The 19,315-nt window shown below is 40.9% G+C and overlaps 1 protein-coding gene across 2 annotated transcripts in view; it reads left to right on the top strand.

Annotated features, from left to right (window-relative positions):
- The window catches only part of raph1a (Ras association (RalGDS/AF-6) and pleckstrin homology domains 1a), a 53,786-nt gene that overhangs the window by 22,648 nt on the left and 11,823 nt on the right, over positions 1-19,315 (top strand). The window contains exons 3-9 of one of the 2 annotated variants that reach the window (XM_086051891.1): positions 8,491-8,619; positions 8,705-8,813; positions 8,897-9,030; positions 10,014-10,235; positions 10,583-10,729; positions 11,962-12,141; positions 13,821-13,895. In XM_086051891.1, the coding sequence (XP_085908017.1) occupies positions 8,491-8,619; positions 8,705-8,813; positions 8,897-9,030; positions 10,014-10,235; positions 10,583-10,729; positions 11,962-12,141; positions 13,821-13,895 (996 nt within the window). The remainder of the gene's footprint in view (positions 1-8,490; positions 8,620-8,704; positions 8,814-8,896; positions 9,031-10,013; positions 10,236-10,582; positions 10,730-11,961; positions 12,142-13,820; positions 13,896-19,315) is intronic. The other variant, XM_086051892.1, reaches the window with a different exon arrangement.

Raw genomic sequence — 19,315 nt, 5'->3', positions numbered from 1 at the left:
TTGAGATACAATTGTTTTGCTTTAATCCAATTGTACATGGAATGCATGTACAAATGCAAAAATCCTGATGATGTCCGATGTCCACTGCCATGCATATCTAATTATGTAGTCCCTGCCAACCAAATTTAGCTATGCATGCTAACAAAGGCCACACAAGAAGGAGAATGCTTTGTGGAGTCAACACTTTGTCAGCGGGCCCATCATTTTACGTCCTCACCGCCGCCTTTTTTTTTTTTTTTTTTTTTTTTTCTGCCGCAGCCAAAATAGCAGGCCGAAACCTGGCACATGCATCTTGTTTTGTTTCATGTTACATAGCAGCTCAGCACCCATGAGATCAGTCTCACAAACACAATAGGTGGTAATTTGGGCAACAAATACGGCATGGATACAAACATCCATGCTAGTGTCTTGTTAAGTGCGCTAGTGTGTGTGATTGTGCAAGGACTTGCTGAGCAATCAGAATGATAACGCAGGAGGAAAAAGCTCCAGGCATCGATCTTAGCTAGAGGAGTGTGCGGAAGTGAGGGATCTGCTTGTCTCTCCTTGCCTCCCTCTGGATTTATCTCCCCTCCTCGCATTGAGTAAGAAGCAGGGCAAAGGAGGAAGAGGAAATGATGTCATCCTCCCATGCTCAGTCTCAAGGGTAGTGATATCATTGTTGATGGATCCACAGGCTTTCATTTCCTCTGCTTCTACTGCTCCCCTTCCATTGTTTTCTCTGATACAGGTCCGTTAAATCACAACACCACTATCACGAATCCGTCAAGGCCCTTTTGTGACGTAGTGGCGAAATTGTACAGTATAACAATTATCAATTAGAAGCCAGGAAGGCAGCTGTAGGGATAGCCAAAGTTTAAAACTCCCATCCCTTTTTGTTGAAAACAGTTATAACACATTTCTACTAACCATATTCATGAGAGATGTAAGTTAACATTTCTAGACTAATTTGTTGTACTGATTCTGAATTTGCCCTTGTTTTTTTCTAGCACATCAGGTTTTCATAATAATAGTAAATGTAATACATATTGTAATTATGAAGAAAAATTAAATCAATGAAAAAGAGATGGCAAATTTTAGGGTCCGAAAATGCAGAACTGCAATAACAAAAACGAGGGAGTGACACTGTGGCCCAGACTGAGTGTGCTGGTGAAACAATGTATAAATATCATCCAGTTTAAAAATAAATACAAACACATGATCTTTTCCAAAATATGAGGGCAGAATACTTATCAGGGCTGGGCATTTTACAAAAGATTCCCGGTGCGGGCGGCACAGTGGTCGACGGGTTAGCACGTCCGCCTCACAGTTCAGAGGTCATGGGTTCGATCCCGGCTCCGGCCTCCCTGTATGGAGCTTGCATGTTCTTCCCGTGCCTGCGTGGGTTTTCTCCGGGTACTCCGGTTTCATCCCACATTCCAAAAACATGCATGGTAAATTGATTGGACACTCTAAATCGTCCCCAGGTATGATTGTGAGTGCGGGTGTTTGTTTTTCTCTGCGATTGGCTGGCTACTAATTCGGGTGTCCCCCGCCTACTGCCCAAAGACAGCTGCGATAGGCTCCAGCAAGCCCGTGACCCTTGTGAGGAGAAGTGGTATGGATAATGGATGGATGGATGGATTCCCGGTCCGTTTATCACCCTCCATTTGTAGCAGGGGTACCTTTTCGCCGTGCGTTTATCGTCTACAAAATGTTTAAAGGCTTTAAAACAACAAATTTAAGATGACATTTGAAGAGCAAACACTTGATGTTTATTGAATAAAGGGACGGAAATTACAATATCCTTTTAAATTTGATTAATCAATTAATTGAAAAAAAAACAATCGACAAATGAATTGAGTATTAAAATAATTGTTAATTCCAGCTCAAAATAAATCTGCAAATACATGCCGTATTTTACGGATTTTAAACCGCATCTTTATATAAGCTGCACCTATCTATGTTGAAAAAAAAAGATATTTACTGCATTTACAGAACGATTTAGAACTGTAAATGTACATGTATGTACCTGAACAGATTCTATTCTAACAGTGCCTTTTAACACAGCAGCAACTTTGCTGATTCAAACAAAACAGAACCAAGAGAAAATAAAGTACTTATCTTCATTTCACTGCCTGCTGCCACTCCAGTTTATCAACTCTACTTCCACATACCACATAATTCATAACCTTGTGCATAGCGCCCTCGCCTGTTGAACTCCTCCACCTGCACTCACATCCTGTTCATGGCAATTGTATTTTATATTAAATGTAATTCCGAAATAGCCAAAAATCCACAGAATAGCCACACCTTTATATAAGCCGCATGCTTTAAAACCTAGAAGAAGAAAAAAAATATATACATATATATTACTAATTATTATTAATTTACTATAGTACTGTTAAAAAAATAGGGTTATAAGGAAGGAGTAGCAGTAAATACGTTTTACTTCTTCCTCCTCCTTTTCAAATATGTACAATCCAATTATATTTCATGTCAGTTTAATGTTGTCGGTTTAGTTGTTCTTATGTCATTTCCACACGTTTGTAATAAAGAATTCATTAATTCATTCATGTCATCTATATATGTTTGCAAGAATTAGCCTCAGTTGGGTGGATACACACAGACATGTGCCGCTTATGAGTTCCTTCTTAAAGTCAAATTAACTCTGGCTCTACTGCAAAGCCTCTGATTTCGGGAAAACCCAAAGTGAAAGAGCTTTGTACAATCTAATAATTACTTGAAGTAAAAAAAGAAATCAATTTGTCCTCTGCATTCCATGTTAGTTCCAATTGTACAGCAAGACAGTAAAAAACAATACCAGCTTTTACAAGTAGTGTGAAAGGGAGTAGAGATACTCCCTTTACAAAGATAATCACGTTGTCTCAGTCCGACATGGTATCAGAGCCAGTCGTAGTAGGTACGACTTCCCATCCAAGATGGCATTCTCTGAGTCGCTAGTCTGTGTGAAAGGTGCCCACACGTAGTGGCGATAAAAGCCTTTTGACAGTTTCAGAGGTGATATCAGAGCCACGTAACCAACAAGTATTTTATATATCTGATAGTGGGGTGCTATATGAAAGCTGACACAGCTCTGGAAATAATCTCCAAAGAATCCCCCATTCTTTTGAAAAGGCACAGGCAGATAGTGCTGGATTTTCTGTTATGGCATTGATTCAGAAATTTTGCAGGGTCCCTGTCTGAAAAAGGCAATGTCATTGAATCTAAGATGATGTTTATTGACAAAGGACAACATTTGTGATAAATATATTTGTACAACTAATTGATGAAAATGTAAGAATTAAAATAGCCGCAAGAACAAGGCACAAAATGGTCTTTAACCAATTAAGCCCGGGAGCGCATAACCGCGTTTCTACCACTAGAGCCGGGAGCGCTGTTGCGTGTTTCTACCTTTCAAACTCGGGAGCGGATACGTCACCGTCCTTTTTTAATTAAATTCTCCGTCTCTTAGCCAATTTAATCAATCAGAATATACACGTGACGGTGTCGCGAGACCACGGAGGATGTCGTGGAATTTTTTCGAGCCGTAGGTAGGCTAATGGCGGATGCCGTGGGTCGCTCTGATTAAAGTAAGTAACGGCAGTGATATGTAGACGACGTGCACGACCAATGGAACCAGTCGAACGTGATATGATATGGTTTGTAGACAATTACGATATTGACGTCTTTGTAACAGAATAGAGGATAGTTTTTAGAATTAAGATAGTGCTTCTCTTGCACTGACACGTTATTTTTACATCTTCGATCGAAACACTAAATAATAATAAATTTTGCCTGTGTGAAAGCCACATGTCTAAGCTCTTTAATTCTTTTGGAGTCATGTTTCTGTCATCTACAGGGGCTGAGATATTAATCATTTTGTAAGTGTTGAATTTCTGGGAGAACTTCAGGTTTTCAAGGGTAATTCCAAAGGCGACCTTAGGTTTTGGGGAGCTGTTGCGAAAGGCGCTTTAGGCCTTAATGGGTTAAGGGAAGCATGTGCTTTCATTTAAGGTTAACTTTTGGGTTTGCATCCATTTAAACTGTCTGTATTCCCTTGATTATTCTCTAAACTTGCATTATGGCCCCACTCCAAAAATCCCACCCGGCAAACCTAAAAATATGGCATGGGCGTGATGGCCTGATATAGAGCGGTGGGAGCAGATCGTCGAGCATACTGAAGGGACTTCAAAAGCTTTTTCGGTTTAGTTGTGGCACCATGAGGCCGGCCGGGTCAGGCTTTGCGCTATGCTATGCTGCGGGCAGCTAGAAGCCGCCTGGTCCAGATGCATGCGTCTACAGATGTTGGAGTCCTGCCTTCTCTCTGGCCTAAAAATATATCCAGTAACACTGTATGAGCATCTGTCAGTTTCCTTCTGCTACAGAACAGCTGCTATCAAAGTCCGTAATTAACTCTGTGTGAAATGTCAAAGCTCACGGCCTGGAGGTGAGGACCACTTCCTGCCTGTTGCAGTGTAAAGTGTTGAAAGCGTGCCAGGTTGAAGTCTTATTAACCCTCTCGCCTGCGCCTGTCACAAAACACAATGGACTTTTCCCGATTATATATTTTCCTATATGATAGTGTTGCTGGTGTTGTTTTTTTAAATGCTACTGCTATAGTGCTTTTAGAACAAATAATAATTCAAGTACATCCTTATTAAGTGCAATAGTCTTTTGCAATTCTTAAAGATATTGAACATTGGCCTTGATCAATAAAACATCTTTGATAAAAGACAAATAGAAAGTACTTGGGCTCTGTTAAAAAAATGCAATCAAACAAATATTAACACAAGTCATACAATTACGTACTGTACTACATGTGGTGGCAGACTTAAATGAAGTATTAACTCATTGTCATCTTCTTCACCCTGAAAATATATCAGATTTTTATTCAATAAACAAGTCCAGATTTCACACTACGTACATTTGTGACTAAATTTAGAGTAGACAAGATCATGATTTCAGTACAGCATTCACTTTGCTGGTTACCCTTGAGATTTTTGTCATGAAAAATAGGTAGCTTGGCCCATGAAAGTTTATTTTTCCAACTATTCTAATCAATACTCCGCTAAATAAAAGCCCAAATAAGTAAATCTTATAATCGGGGGTCTCCAGTCCAGTCTTTGTGAGCCCCTATCCAGCCTGTTTTATATGCTACCCTGTTTTCCAACTTTCAACACACCTGATTCAAATGATGAGGATCGTTATGCTCGCTTGCTGATGAGCTGATCATTTGTATCAGGTGTGTTGGAACACGCTTGACGTTGTCATTGTGCAAAGTGAAAGTGTCATTTCTTTTTCGTTTCCCCTTTCTTCTTTGTTGCCGTCTTCTTCCCGAAGAAGCAGCACGGTCGCCGGAGGTAATCATGGCTTAACTTTCTCTTTGCACAATAACATCAACAAAGTCCTTTGGATGATGAAATGCAACGCGGGATTCTAGTTAAAGGAAGCTGTTTTAAGACAAACTTAAGACAAAACAAAGAAACACTTTCACATTTTATTTGTCGATGTTTTGTCGTCGTTGTCATGCTTACCGGGCGACTGAGCGCGCTCCGCTCACAACTTCTGAACACAGCCGTTTACTATCGGCTTATCCGGCTCGACTCTGACTAACTGAACGACACATTTGAACAACGTTATGAGTTTCTGAACCGAATATTGTTCAAAAGTGCTGTTTGAGTCAACTCATCTCTTTGAAACAACACATCTTATATATGACTGCCGATATGGCTGTATTTTTAATTTTAATTTTTTGATGAATACTCTGTGAAAACCCGCGATGCACTGAGGCCGCAAAACTCGAACCATGAAGTGACGAAGGATTACTGTATAATATATTTTGGGTGACTTAGTTTGGGGGGGGCACAACATTTATTTGAGTGGGCGAGGCCCCCTCATGCCCCTGCCTTGACCCGGCCCTGGCAGAACCCCGCATACTAGTGTGCAATGGAAGCTGTCCAGTTCAGTTGATCCCGCCCCCAATCCCACCCAATTTCATTGGTGCCTGTTTGTAATGGAGCCCAGGCCAGACTGGATAAGTGAGGTCGGCGTGATACGCTGCCAGGCCATTCTGGGACCTGTAATGAAAAAGTGGAATGTTCACTACCACCACCTGCAGATCTGGAGTGGAACAACTTCAGTGGCGCGCTTTTAGGATTGTACAATTTGCTGTTCTTAATCATTCTTCTGCCAAGTTTCCATCCATCCTATCTAAACCGCTTATTTGTGTGGAAAAGTTGAAGCGAAAGGTTGCTTCAGTTTCGTTGGCGTGGTTCCCGCTTGTTATGTCATTTACAAATGAACAGGATGAAAGTTGAATAGGAGTGGTCGTTGCGTGTGTGTATAAAGCAAATATCTGCTGCAACCACACACCATTTTTTTTTAAATGGTGTAATTGCAAAGTAATGAAGAAATTAATGTAAAAAATATTTAAATAGAAAAAAAAAACAATAATGTGAGTAGAATATGAAATGTGTTGAGTGGAACTGTGCTGGATAGTTTAAAAAAAAAAAAAAAAGAAGAGGGGGTTGTGGAAAGAAGGGTGGGAGGATGATTGCATGGTTTCAGTTTGTCAGACAGGACGAGTGTGGCTTCTAGAGCATAGTAATTGCTGTTTACTTTGCACAAGCACGCGCACACACACACACACACACACGTATAGGTCTTCAGGACGACTTGCTGTCTCAGCTCTGTTTGACAGAAAATGTTGTGTTTTTGGCCTGCTCCGGAGTCAAGAATGTGCGGCTAAACATCAGTTAACCATCCGACGTCTTGTGTTTGTTTTACTCCAGGTTTGATTTGTTGTACTGTATATACATTTGACTATGAGTTGAATTAAGCAGGAAAGGAGTGACTGGAGTGGCTTGCATGCAGCTATGATGTAATGATAACTTGCACCAAACAGAAACGTGCTACAGTGGCTTATTGCAAGTCTTAAATTGAAATCTGCAGTGCAGCAAAGAAGACTCTTCAACAAAATTTTTCCCCCACACTCTTTGCTAAAATAAGAAAGAGAGAGAGAGGCCACATGAAAAGAACAGTATGACATTGCAACTTTAAATCCTCAATAAGCAAAGTGGGGATTTTCTTACTTTGTAGCTATTTCGGGGATTTCCAATTTGGGTGCTGTGGCACATGCATGTGCCGTAGGCGATTTTCATTCGAATGATCCAATTTGACCAAAAATGTCTGAAAATTATTAATGAATCACAAATATAGCTCGGTCCATCTTTGTCAACAACCTCTAGTGACAGAACAATACTATAATGCTTCCACCTGTTGCTATTGATACAACAGAGTCATTCACGGCTAAGTCAGCAGCCTTGTGTTGAGTCAGACCCACATTTCACACGAGTTAATCAATGCGTGATTAAATTGAGATAAACTTACTATTATTTCAGTATTCTTTTTTTTTGTGACATTTTGGGGGTGTTCCAGATTTTTCTAATGTAAAAGGAGTGGAGTGCCTTGGCTCCATAGAACCTGGGAAACAACTGCTCTATCATGCTTTTTATTTAGTCTTAGTTTCTGCTTTTTATGGTTTATTTCACTATATTTCATACATCTGAAGTCTACTTTTCTTTTTTACTTGCACGTATAACTTTGTATCGCCTCTTTTACCATCTTTATTACATGACACGCTTACTCGACCGTAATTCTTTTTTTTTTGGACGGTGTCAGCTTTTCCGTTACCTTGAATGGGCGCCGTTGTGCAAACAGTAAATTGTCGTACAAGACTGCAGCTGGGGGAGTTCCTGTCGTCGCACAAGCTCACACAGGGCGGCCCTGTGCTCAGGCCTCGAAAATGACAGAGCAGCCAATCCACAAGGATCTAATTGTAGCGCCGCACTCCTCGGCCGTGTGTGCGTGTTCTTCAATGTATTTGTTTGTGGCTCAGCGCGATCCTGCTCTCTAATCTCATGTGTGTGTTGGCTCCCCTGCAGAGAGGGGCGACGATAAAGCTGTAGCCCAGAAATAGCGCTTTGTGCTGGGGTCACTGCCTGCTGGGTGGAGATCAGGTGGAGACAGAGCGGAAACGTTTTGAGAGGGATCATGTAAAAGGCAAATTAAATATAGCAAGTCTTAAATTACTGTTCAGCTTCAATCCTCTACATTTACTTCATTTTCTGCCAGTTTGATCAATTTAATCATTTATATACCCATCAATTAAGCTGCTATGAAGATTGACTGGGGAACGTAGTGTGACTAGTACATGCTTACAGCCACTGGATGGCGCTGTCAGCACTTATTCAGCTTTGTGGTATTGCTCACCAAATCTTTTCTTTTGTTACCTTTCCCAAGGAAGTTTGGGGAAACTTTGACCAGCGTCTTTTTGGTCTATCTAGGCCTTAAATCACCTCTCTCATAGAGTAACTCTGTCAAATGTTATTGTCATGTATCTTATTCCCCGTTGAGTCAAGTTGACCTTCTTTAAGCTATTGTGATCCAAGATCGTCGTTGTCCACTAGTCGAGTTCGCAGGTGATGTATGTTTCTCTTTTCTTCTCCTCAGATGGACCAGCTGTCCGACGAGGAGGTGGAGGTCAGAGAAGGGGAGGAAGAGGAGGACAGCGATAAGGAGGATCAGGATCTGGATAAGATGTTTGGAGCCTGGCTGGGAGAACTGGATAAACTCACGCAGGTACACACGCTGACCTAAACAAACCTCGTCGACTTTACTTTTCCTTCGTGTGACACGCATTTCCTGGCTTTGTTGAACTATCCAGAGCTTAGATGATGGCCGCCCGGAGCGCCCCCCTCAGCGTAAGGCGCCCCTCAGACAGGAGACCAACATGGCCAACTTCTCCTACAGATTCTCCATCTACAACATCAATGGTCAGAATACCACACATGAGTGAAGGTGCTCTTTTGAGTTCTTTTTGAATGTCTAACCCAGGTGCTGTTCTTTCTGGTTGCAGAGGCGTTGAATCAAGGGGAAAATGTCGATCTGGACGCCCTCATGGCGGACCTCAGCTCTATTGAACAGGAGCTCAGCACTGTCAACCCCAAACAGAACAGCAGCATGGCACGACTTGGACTCACCGATACAAAGGTACGCCTACTCTTCTGACTCTGGATCATGCCTGGAGATGTTTGTAATCTCCAGCTGAATAGTCTAATTAAAAGTTACAGATCTCATTATGATACAATATAACACACATTTCTACATCAATACACACCCAGTGATTAGCCACGGGCTAATCACCCAGTGGCTAATCACTGGGTGTGTTATTCACTGAGGGAAAATAAACACCTCCCTCAAATAAGAAAGAAAGAAAGAAATTTCCCACATGAAAAAGTGTGTTCGTTTTGATTGTCAGTTCACACTCACATTCATTCAAGAGTTAACCGCTATCTGAACTGTCGCTAACCAGAACAGCAGCACTGTAGTCTCTCAGATTAATGAATGCATGGAGTCTTCCCGCGTGTTGTAAATGAGTTCCCGGCGCAGTCTGCTTCGATTCTTGCTGTTTCAATTCATTTCTCTAAAAGCCATTTTTAAACTTTGAAAGGTTTCTGTGATATGTTCACAATTAAATATATAGCATATGAAAATGAGATAAATGATGCATGTACTCTCACTCACTATCTTGCTCTCTCCAAATAAGAGGTGAAGTGTGCTTGCTTCAAGCTGTTTGTCTCTCACTGTTGAAGTTTGGTGTAAAATTGATACATACTCTGAATAATAATTAATTAAATGTATATTTAAACACCAAAATGTTCAACATAACCACACAATTTAGTCTCAGAAAAGCATGCTGCCTCAATACTAAATGGATAGATGGCCTACTAGAAATTAGCAGTTAGGGTACGGTAACGGGCCCCGGTGATACGGTTATTCTAAATCTTCAAACAACTGCTATGTTAACACACAGAACAGCATTCCAGAATATCACTTTCGATAAATAAATCCCTCAATGGAATAGATGCCTCCACACATCTGCAGTTAAGTACATAAAACCCCTGTCACAATTTGTGAAAATACGGTATCCTCACAAAGGCAGAGCTTTTTAGTCTTCTCTCCTTTTTGTCTAGGTTCATCAGAAGCCCCCAGCAGGGCGCAGTAGCAAGCAGCAATCAGCGGGGGGAAGCGGCGACCGCGGTGTCAGTGGCGGCGGCAGCAGCGGGGCAAGCAGCAGCAGCAGCAGCACGAGGGCCTCGCCTGCCGGCACCATCAGGGTTGCCCCTGGGCAACAAGGGAGGCAGGCGCTGGCGTCTAACTTTAGCCTGGATGATATCACAGCCCAGCTCGAGAAGGTGCGTTGTTAGTATCGGTGTGAAGAGTTCTAAGAAAAAAAGTGTTTATGGAAAAAGCAAAACAGTTGAGGCAAAATTCCATTGCTCTTCGAGATGCTTCCCATGCCTGCATTTGTTTAAAGGCAATACTGGACAGGGATTTAAAGATAGCTACCTCGCAGAAAGATGAGAACATTTATCCCCGGTGTCAGTCACAAGGCCAAGGCCAAACTCATTAAGCAGATTAGTTTATTTGTCCACTTGATGAAAAAAATGAATGAACATCCAGTAAGTCATGTTCAGTGGTGCTGACTGAGATGCCTCTGGTCAGACATCTAGATTATTTACCATCTCTGCCTTCCCATCAGGCATCAATGAGCATGGACGAAGCTGCCCGTCAAAGCTCCTCCCACTCGCTTGGCTCGACCTCCACGTCGGCCTCGGTGCGGCGCCCGGCATCCAGCCAGCGGCAGCATCGGCGCACGGGATCGGTCGGCACCGTCAGCGAGCATGAGGTAAACTTGACTTTGATGCTAAGGTTTCCTTCCTTCTATTTTTGTGCGGTATACAAATATATATGCATAGAACGGGTGGGACAAAATATACTGTAGTTGTTATGATCAAGTTATCTCTTCTGATTTATCATCACAACTTGGATATACAACTGGATTAAATGTCAGTGTTGTGCCTGTCCAATGTCGGATTTTTTAAACAGTAATGATAACATAATTTGACATGACAGCTTTTCATGTCTTTCCTTTTTGTTTGAGAAAGATACGAGAGGCTCAATTATTTGATTTATTCATGATGACTGTCCTTCCTCAATTACATGGTTGATTAACAAAAAAAGTATTTATGCTTTTTCTACAATTAATGTGAACTATAACCTCTACAACTTGATTTAAAAAATCTTATGGTGTGTACACCCTGTTATTAGCAGGAACGTGGCTGTGCTCAGAATGAACCAGTAACATTCAAGCTCATGTTAAACGGGACTCAACTGCCACCATTTAAAGGGCCTGTCATTACCCCAAATAAAGTTAATATGCTCACTGGGCTTTGTTTCTGGAATGTTTTGCTTTCTAAGCAGAAGCCTGAAGCCTTTTGGCTAGCACTGACTGCTTTTTTTGAACCGTTCTTAATTCCCTCCAAAGTGACAAAGGCTCCAGTTCCAGCTAAAGAAAAATGGCCCCGTAGCTAAGATACGTTTTCCATCTTGCCACGTTACCTCAAAGATAAATGAAGATGAGAGATTGTCATGTGGTATGTGCAAAACAGTACTGTACTTGCCAGAAATTTCTGCAGCTTTTTCACTGGTACTGTTGGCCTCCTGGCAGCCCCTGACCAGTTTGATCCTCATCTTTTCATTCATTTTGGAATGACATTCAGTTCTTGGCAATATCAGTGTTATATTTTCATGGAATTAGTTGTATTGCTTGTTTAAGGAATATCCACACTTTTAAATGATTCTTTATTTATCGAGAAATTGAAGAAACTGTGTTAAATAAATGTCAATGAGAAAAAAATATCAGCTCCACCTTTTCCAGGATCCTAAGCAATAATCTGTATGAAGAGGTATTGATTAGATGAGCACTTTTGTCTGGCATCAGCTAGACAGCAAAGTAGTTGATTGCATTAACAGCATCTCAGAAAAGTAGTGTACTCAATTTTGCCTGAATTGATCCCACCCAATCAACAGTGATGTCATGTCATTTCCTAGTAATGATGCAGAGTAAATCCCTTGTAGGTGCGATCTGTCATCCACTCTTCGCGCTCCTCCATCACATCAGCCTCAGGAACGTCTGTCAACTCTGCCTCCTCGATGGATTCCCTGGACAACGTTCTCCTTGCCAGCAACTCTGACGGCCACCCTGCTTCAGCCCCGCACCCGGCCAATGGTACCGGCCAGAGTCGGGACAGCACAGAGGTAAACTCACACTTAACAACCAAGTTTGACCAATGCTAACATTCTACCTCCGTGTTATTTTAGCCCACTGGGCCCCAGTGATAGCCTGCTGTAGGCACCTGTTGTCTGCACAGGATTAAACTGAGCCTGCTTTCCTTTTTAAAGAGATTATATTTGACATATCGGCTGAAATCATACACACAGTTTCAGACCCAATATCCAGGAAGTGCATGTTTTTAAGGATTGAAATCAATCTGCATTAAAATTCATATTTTAGAGACAATCATCCGACTGCTTGCTGGGATATTGGGGTTGTCCAGTAGATACAGACAAGCATAATATTATTCATCACCGTCATTAGTATCTATACAAAAACATCTTTCTGATAGGATGCTCTTGGTCCATGAAGGTCTTATTGAGATGTAAAGTTTAAGCCCTGTATGTAGCGTAACCTTGGGGCACAGAACATGCGTACACACTCACGCATATTCACATGTGCGCGCACACACACATGCCTAATCGTGTGTGCATGCGTATGACCTAAATATTAGTAGTATGCTAATGCTCCCGATAAAATGATTTCTAGAGATGAAGCACACAAGGTTTAGAAAGATGAGGCAGATCAAAAATAGAAAATGTGTATTTGTATGTGTACTATACATTTGTGTATATATTTCAAATACTATATCCTATTATTATTATTATTATTATTATTATTATTATCTGTTATAGACCCCCTTAAATGGGGCTGCAACTATCGATTATTTTAATAATGGGTAGGTGTGGAAAAGCGAGTACAGTATCGAATCCAAATATTTTTACTCGGATAAGAATGAAATCCTGTAATACATTTGTGTACTGTGACTTGAGGAGAGCCGTGTGGGGAGTGCGCATGCATCATGTGACGGCAAGCGGCTTCGTCAAGCTGTTAACCCGGAAGCGGGTTCCTTTTGACATAACTGGTTGTGTGCGTATGTGAAGAGTTATTAGTCAGCTAACGAGCTTTAAATGAACTGTTCAGCAGTACGGTATAAATGAAGCCCAATGTGGGCACTGGACAATATATCAAATCTCTGTCGAACACCGTCACGCCTGGCAAAATAATAAAAGCCGGTTGCTCCAGAAAGAATTTCTTCTCAGCTAGTTAGCTTTAGCTTTAGCTTTAGCTTTAGGATGCTGTTGATAACTGCCATTATGCAGGATTTTATTTGTATGGCACCAACAGGCGCAATAACTTAGATTTGGGTGATAATGTAGATGCACTGGTATGTAAGTGCACTCCTTTTAAAATATTAATCACATTTGATTTTTCATCGGTTGGATGTGGGGGGTTTTTCTGTAGGAGTGAGGTGGGAATTGAAGTTATTATAAATGGCGAGTGGAGATTGCTGATGCGAGTCCATACATACTGTAGTTTGAGAACATTCGTAAGTATAGTATTTTCAGTCACTCCCATTTGCCTTTCCCATCTTTGATGTTTGAAACATCGAAACTTGGTGTGGTTTCCTGTAATTTGTCATTATGATAATAGTTTTTACATACAGTGTGTATGTGTAGTATTTTCCCCCCACAGGTTTCCTTGCTTTTGCTGCCGTCTGCCGCTTCACCGCACAGCTTCCTGCTAAAGCCAGACGCCACATTCATTCACCAGGATTCTGTCTTGTCTGTGTGTCTGTCTCTCTCTCTCTCTCTCCTTCAAGCACTCCTATCTGGACAGGGAAACCTCTCTGATTCTGAGAAACATAGCAGGGAAACCTTCACACCTGCTGACCAAGGTGACCCCGGCCCCCACCTTCCATCCCTCACTGCATGCTCACCCTCTCTTTGCCTTGCCTATCCTGGCCAGTCCTTTACATTATTTTCTTTCGCATGCAGTTCCAGTTTTAATTCTTCTTCGAGTCATTGCCACTTTGCATGATTCTTTCCTCTCCTTCTTTATGACTTCAAAAGGAATTTGGTTTGTGTGCATTCCAAACACGAGACTTGCAGAAGTGCAATCACACAAATTGTGTAAAGTTACGCAATCCAGCGTAATGCTACAAGAATAAATGCTACATGCTAGAGATCAAGCCCCAATAGATATCAACTTGTGGCGCCTCTTGTTGTCTCAACAAAAAGATGATATGCTCTCATTGACATTTTGCCTGTCACCATATATGTGTGTCAGTGGTTCAACATCAGATATTGTGTGCAATGTAGAAACATACAGTACCACCAAACAATTCAGAGCATTCAACTTTAGAGCTTCTACTGTATTTAACTTTTTCTGCAAGATTTCTTAGAAGATATCCTGGACTGAAATGCAGTGATATCTTTGTATCTCTTTACAGTGTCAATTCAAATAGCATCCCTCTTTTCCTGACCTTCAGTTTACAGCACCTCCAAGTAATAACAACAACTTAAAAAGTTAGTTTTTAGTAGGTGTTGATTTCAGCAGAACTATCTCTTGTTCTTGTGTGATTGTGCTTTAAGGAAGCCTCAAATACATGAGTAAGATGTTTGTGAGAATGTTTGTCATGTTGGTTGTTTTAATGACTTCTTTGAGGCAAGGCCAGGTAAGTGACTGTGACCGATTCTGTGTCTGCTATTGCCTTCAAGTCCTGTGGATTGAACCAAAATAAGATGAAGATTTTCCCCTTTTAAGATGCACAATGGGCTGAAGCATCAAACTGGGGGTCTTACCAAAGTTTAAATGTTGCAGCATAATGTTGTTTAATGTCATACTCATAACCTTAGGAGAATGAAGTAACAGGCGGTTTGAGTCACAGTTGGAAGACAAAGTTGCCATTAAAAAAAAGGTGTGAAACAAGTAATGTTCCAAGATTACAGTTGACAGCACATTACAAGAAGTCATTCCAAGGAAAAAAGTCATGAGATAGTACGCATGTTAAAGAAAAACTTTGCGTATCTATCTATCCATCAGCCTGAGCGAGTTGTGTAGCAGTAATATTTGGGAGGCGGCCAGTTGCAGTCATGGAGCTCAGTAGGCGAACCGAACACAGATCAATGCAGTTCATAAGAACAACCTGCCGATTAATTGTTCTCGTTTAAAAGCGGATCGTTTTTGCTGTTGCGCTCCGGGTGAACTGGCTTTGGCAGGCCTGTCGCATTGCCGTCACTGTTTTATCTTTTCTCTCGATAAAATAGATAAATGTCTCTGGCATCGTTTAGACACTCGGCTGCTCTCTAGCTTAAGCCGCAGGCATCTTAATAGTGAAGGTTAAGGTTTTTTTCATCCGTTTGTGTGAGTGTGTGTTGGCCGAGTGCACGGAGGCTCGATAATCCTCTTTGCAGCCGAGGGGAGTGATTGCTAGGACCATCATATGAAAACATGTGCATGCACACAGCAGTTGGCTGGCATCAAGCGTCTCCTTTGGGCTTTTGAGCTTTGGCTGTCAAGTCCTCTTCTACACCATTTCCACAGCCTTATCTTCTATCGTGTGCTTTACTTCACATCATCACTTCGGCCTCACTGATCCAAGTTAGCTATGTACTTCCTCAGCATTGATGGATCCTGAATTTTTTTTTTTTTTTTTTTAGAGCCTGCATAATTCTGGCACCAGACATCTGTCTGAGCCTTGTGGCTTCAAATTAAGTGAATATCGTCAGATTTACTCATTCACTGCCATTGACGAATTTACTTGTCTTTTCACAGTCAATCCCAGGAATTTATATTTTTTTTAATTTTTTTCAAACGTTACGGTAAAAGAGGGTCTGAAAATGTCTGACAGTGAATGAGTTAATAGCAGCTGCTATTGGATTTAAAGTCAACTTTATTGATCCAAAATAACCATGATTTGGTGTTTCTTCCTGACAAGGTTATAAATCAGTGTTGGCATGTACATTTATGTGAAAAACACTTATCTCCATTTTTTTTCTTCTTATTTTTATCTGAATCATGTTTCCGTGTTAAAGAAATCACATTAAAGTGAAAATTAATAAAAGTTTCCAAAATTGGAGATAAGTGTTTTTCACAGTGTTTAGTTTTTGACAAGCCATAAACCGACTTCCTCAAAACATGATTTTTGTGTTGTAATATTACAACAATCGTGTAGGCTCTGCATAGTATGACTAAAAAAAATTTTCTTAAATAATATCTCTGCCATCATTTTTTTATTGTGTGGTCCTACTTCATAATTAGCCATTTTAATTGCTAAAAGTATGGCAAGTGTCAAGATTTAGGCATACTACTACTTTTGATTTTTTATTTATTTTTTTTATCTGTCAATCTTGTCTCAAATTTAGATCCACGATTGGTCCAAGATTTGAGTGGTAGGTCCACTAAGAACCGTTAGGATTCAATGCACAATTATTCAGTTTTATCCATGCAGTGCTGACTTGTCTCAAAGTGTAATTATCTGCACTAATTTGAAGACCGCTGTATAAGTATGTTATATCTCATATAGCACTGTTTCTATGTCAGTATTATGCTTTGTCATCATTACTGCCATTCTCTCTCCTTCATACGCACACAAATGCCGGCCCACTTGTGATGCATCTATGCAAATCATGGCTCAAAGGAACACTGGAACATGTGACTTCAAAGTAGTAAAGTGATTCTAATTTAAGTGACTCACTAATATAGGTCAAGTGCATATCCAAAGAGGGAAAAAGATGTGCGTGGCAAGCTCGCAATGATGACAGTAATAGGAGGAAAACTGCTCAATTAAATACATTCATCCTCTTCATCTCGTATTAGTCTGCTACAATCGGAATAATGTACTTTAGCCAAACTGAAAAAACACTTGGCTAACATAAAATACTTACAAGCTAATCAAGCATAAAATACTGTTACCTAACTGCCATTTTTAACATCTCAAAATATTTTGTTCTCATCCACATTATAATTACACTGTTATTTTTAGTAGTCATGTCACATATAATCTCCAGTCAGTGTTTTCGGAAAATAGCTGATGTTGTATGTTTTTTTTTTTGTCAAATGGGGATGAAATAAATATCTTATTGGACTTTCTGTTATGTAAGACAAAGAGTGTTCTCAGTATTACAACACAACTGTTAATGCTAATTGGGAGATCTAAATTTAAATAACCTTTACCACATATTTTACAACTACTCTATGTAATGACATCACTTGGCAACACTAACCCTGTCTAAAGCTAAATAACCTCAATGTAGCATTGTAATGATGAAATTCAGTGTTGGGCCAAGTGTGTTGTACAGTGTACAAGTTGAGATCATTTCTTCATGTTAAGTTTCTACATTACACATCACTCTCACCTGATGGCGTCCTCGCATCTCCAAAACCATCACTTTTCAGGAAATCCAAAAGACGGCATGTTAGTTGAATCATTAACGCTGCATCATCAGAGAGTGCACGCCACTTTAAATACTTTAGATTGTTCAATAACTTCTAAAAATAACAAACCCACGGGGAATTGACCTGTATTTGTGGAAATATGTGAAATTAACCAAATTTGGACGGATGAGGTTTCCATCCCAGATTGACTAATTCATTCATTTCATACAATACTTCTATTATTGTATAGTACTTTATTATTTATTGACCTTCGTGTCTCAGCACAGACATAAAAATAGCTGTTTATTAGAAACATGCAGTATTAGAACTAGTAAGACTTGCACATGCAAAAGAACATTGTTTTCTCATGTTAAAAACAGTGAAGCATAGCTTGCAATATTAGCATAGGACACTTTTGGATGCTGTGTATAATGACAAGGAAACAACTTATGGCACCTAATATAAGATATTATGTGTTTAAACCAAAACTGCGTATCGCCTAACCCCCACCGAGTTCCCGTCTGCATATTTAAAGGACCCATGTGGTCCCAGTCCGTCACTCGTCGCCGACAGCCAATCGGTGTCGAAAATAATCTTCACATCACACGCAAGCGCCACACGAGCAGACACGCCGCCAAAAAAAAGAAGAAATATCAAACAAACAAACTGACACACACGCACAGCGTGGTGGTCGGGGAAATAAAAACAATATGCGGCACATGTCATTGCGTATGTGGGACCACAAGGCGCACAACAGTTTTTATTTTATTTATTTTCCTTACTCGGCCGCGTGTCAGGAGTGCGGCACCTGCGTGTTTTGTAGTACAGGTTAAATCCGTTCTCTACGCCGTTTGGCTGACTCCGACCGACTGGAACTTGGTGTCGGTTAGGTGATGCCCAGCTCTGGTTTAAACAATAAGAATATTACATCGAATGAACAATTAATCAGCAAACTATTTTCTTGTTAGCGTTAGAGTTATAGGTCAAACCTCCTGGCTGATTTCCAATTGCAGGTCTGTTTAAGCAAGTAGACTTTCTCTCCAGAGTCCCGTCCCATTAATTTGCCTGCTCATAATTTGTAGTCTCTTTTGTAAAAAAATAAAATAAAAATGCCTCCATGTGAAATACACTTAACTATAAACGTGCAGTAGACGCGATTATTTTAACGCAACCCACTCCGAGGTAGCTGGCGTAAGAAAACCATTGTAAGGGAGGATGGCTGCCTGACCGTTGCCCCTCCTCCTCCTTCACCACCGCCGACCGGCGTCTGCTCATGCACTCTCAGTCTCTCTTTACTCGGGAAGAGAGATGTGACAGGATAAGGTAGCTTCTTTTTCAGCTTTCCGCCTGATGATCCAGCCGTCGGTCGACATCCTTTCACGCTTCTCTTAGCTTGCTCGACCCGAGAGTTGCAGTTAGCCGGCAGCTAGCCTACAAATGGTAGAGGGCACGTTACGTACCGTACGTGTTTTGATCTTATTTTTGGACCCCAGGTGTTGTCATCCTCTGTTTTATATCGAACGTCTTTATGAGTTGACAGGTTTTTCTTGTAATTAGCTTGAATCAAAGTGACGTTATTATTGTTTATCGTAAAAGAGAGTGTCGTGCCTCCGAAATGTCCTCCTCCGCGCGGACATCGTCAGTTAGTAAATGCAAATGTGTTCAGTACATGTGCGCAGTGCATCTTTGAGCACTCGACCAGTATTCCGCCTCTCATAGTCGCTAATGCCTTTATGATATTGAGGATGAAGCTGCCATGACAACTCTTGATTCCCTTTTATCTCAGCGAGCTATTGTGACTTTTGCCTCACGTTTGTGTTTGACGAAGCTAAGTGACGTGAGTGGATATGTCGCGACACAAGTTTGAAATACACGGGGAAAACGAGTACAGAATTCTGGAGGTGTGTTCTTCAATTCTCCAGCATGATTGGATGCTAA

Source organism: Filicampus tigris, chromosome 14 (genome assembly GCF_054856515.1).
Source record: "Filicampus tigris isolate MCC_2025a chromosome 14, RoL_Ftig_1.0, whole genome shotgun sequence".
In the NCBI taxonomy this organism is placed as follows: domain Eukaryota; kingdom Metazoa; phylum Chordata; class Actinopteri; order Syngnathiformes; family Syngnathidae; genus Filicampus; species Filicampus tigris.
Note: the sequence above shows the minus strand (reverse complement) of the source record. Positions and strands in the feature narration are given on the sequence as shown.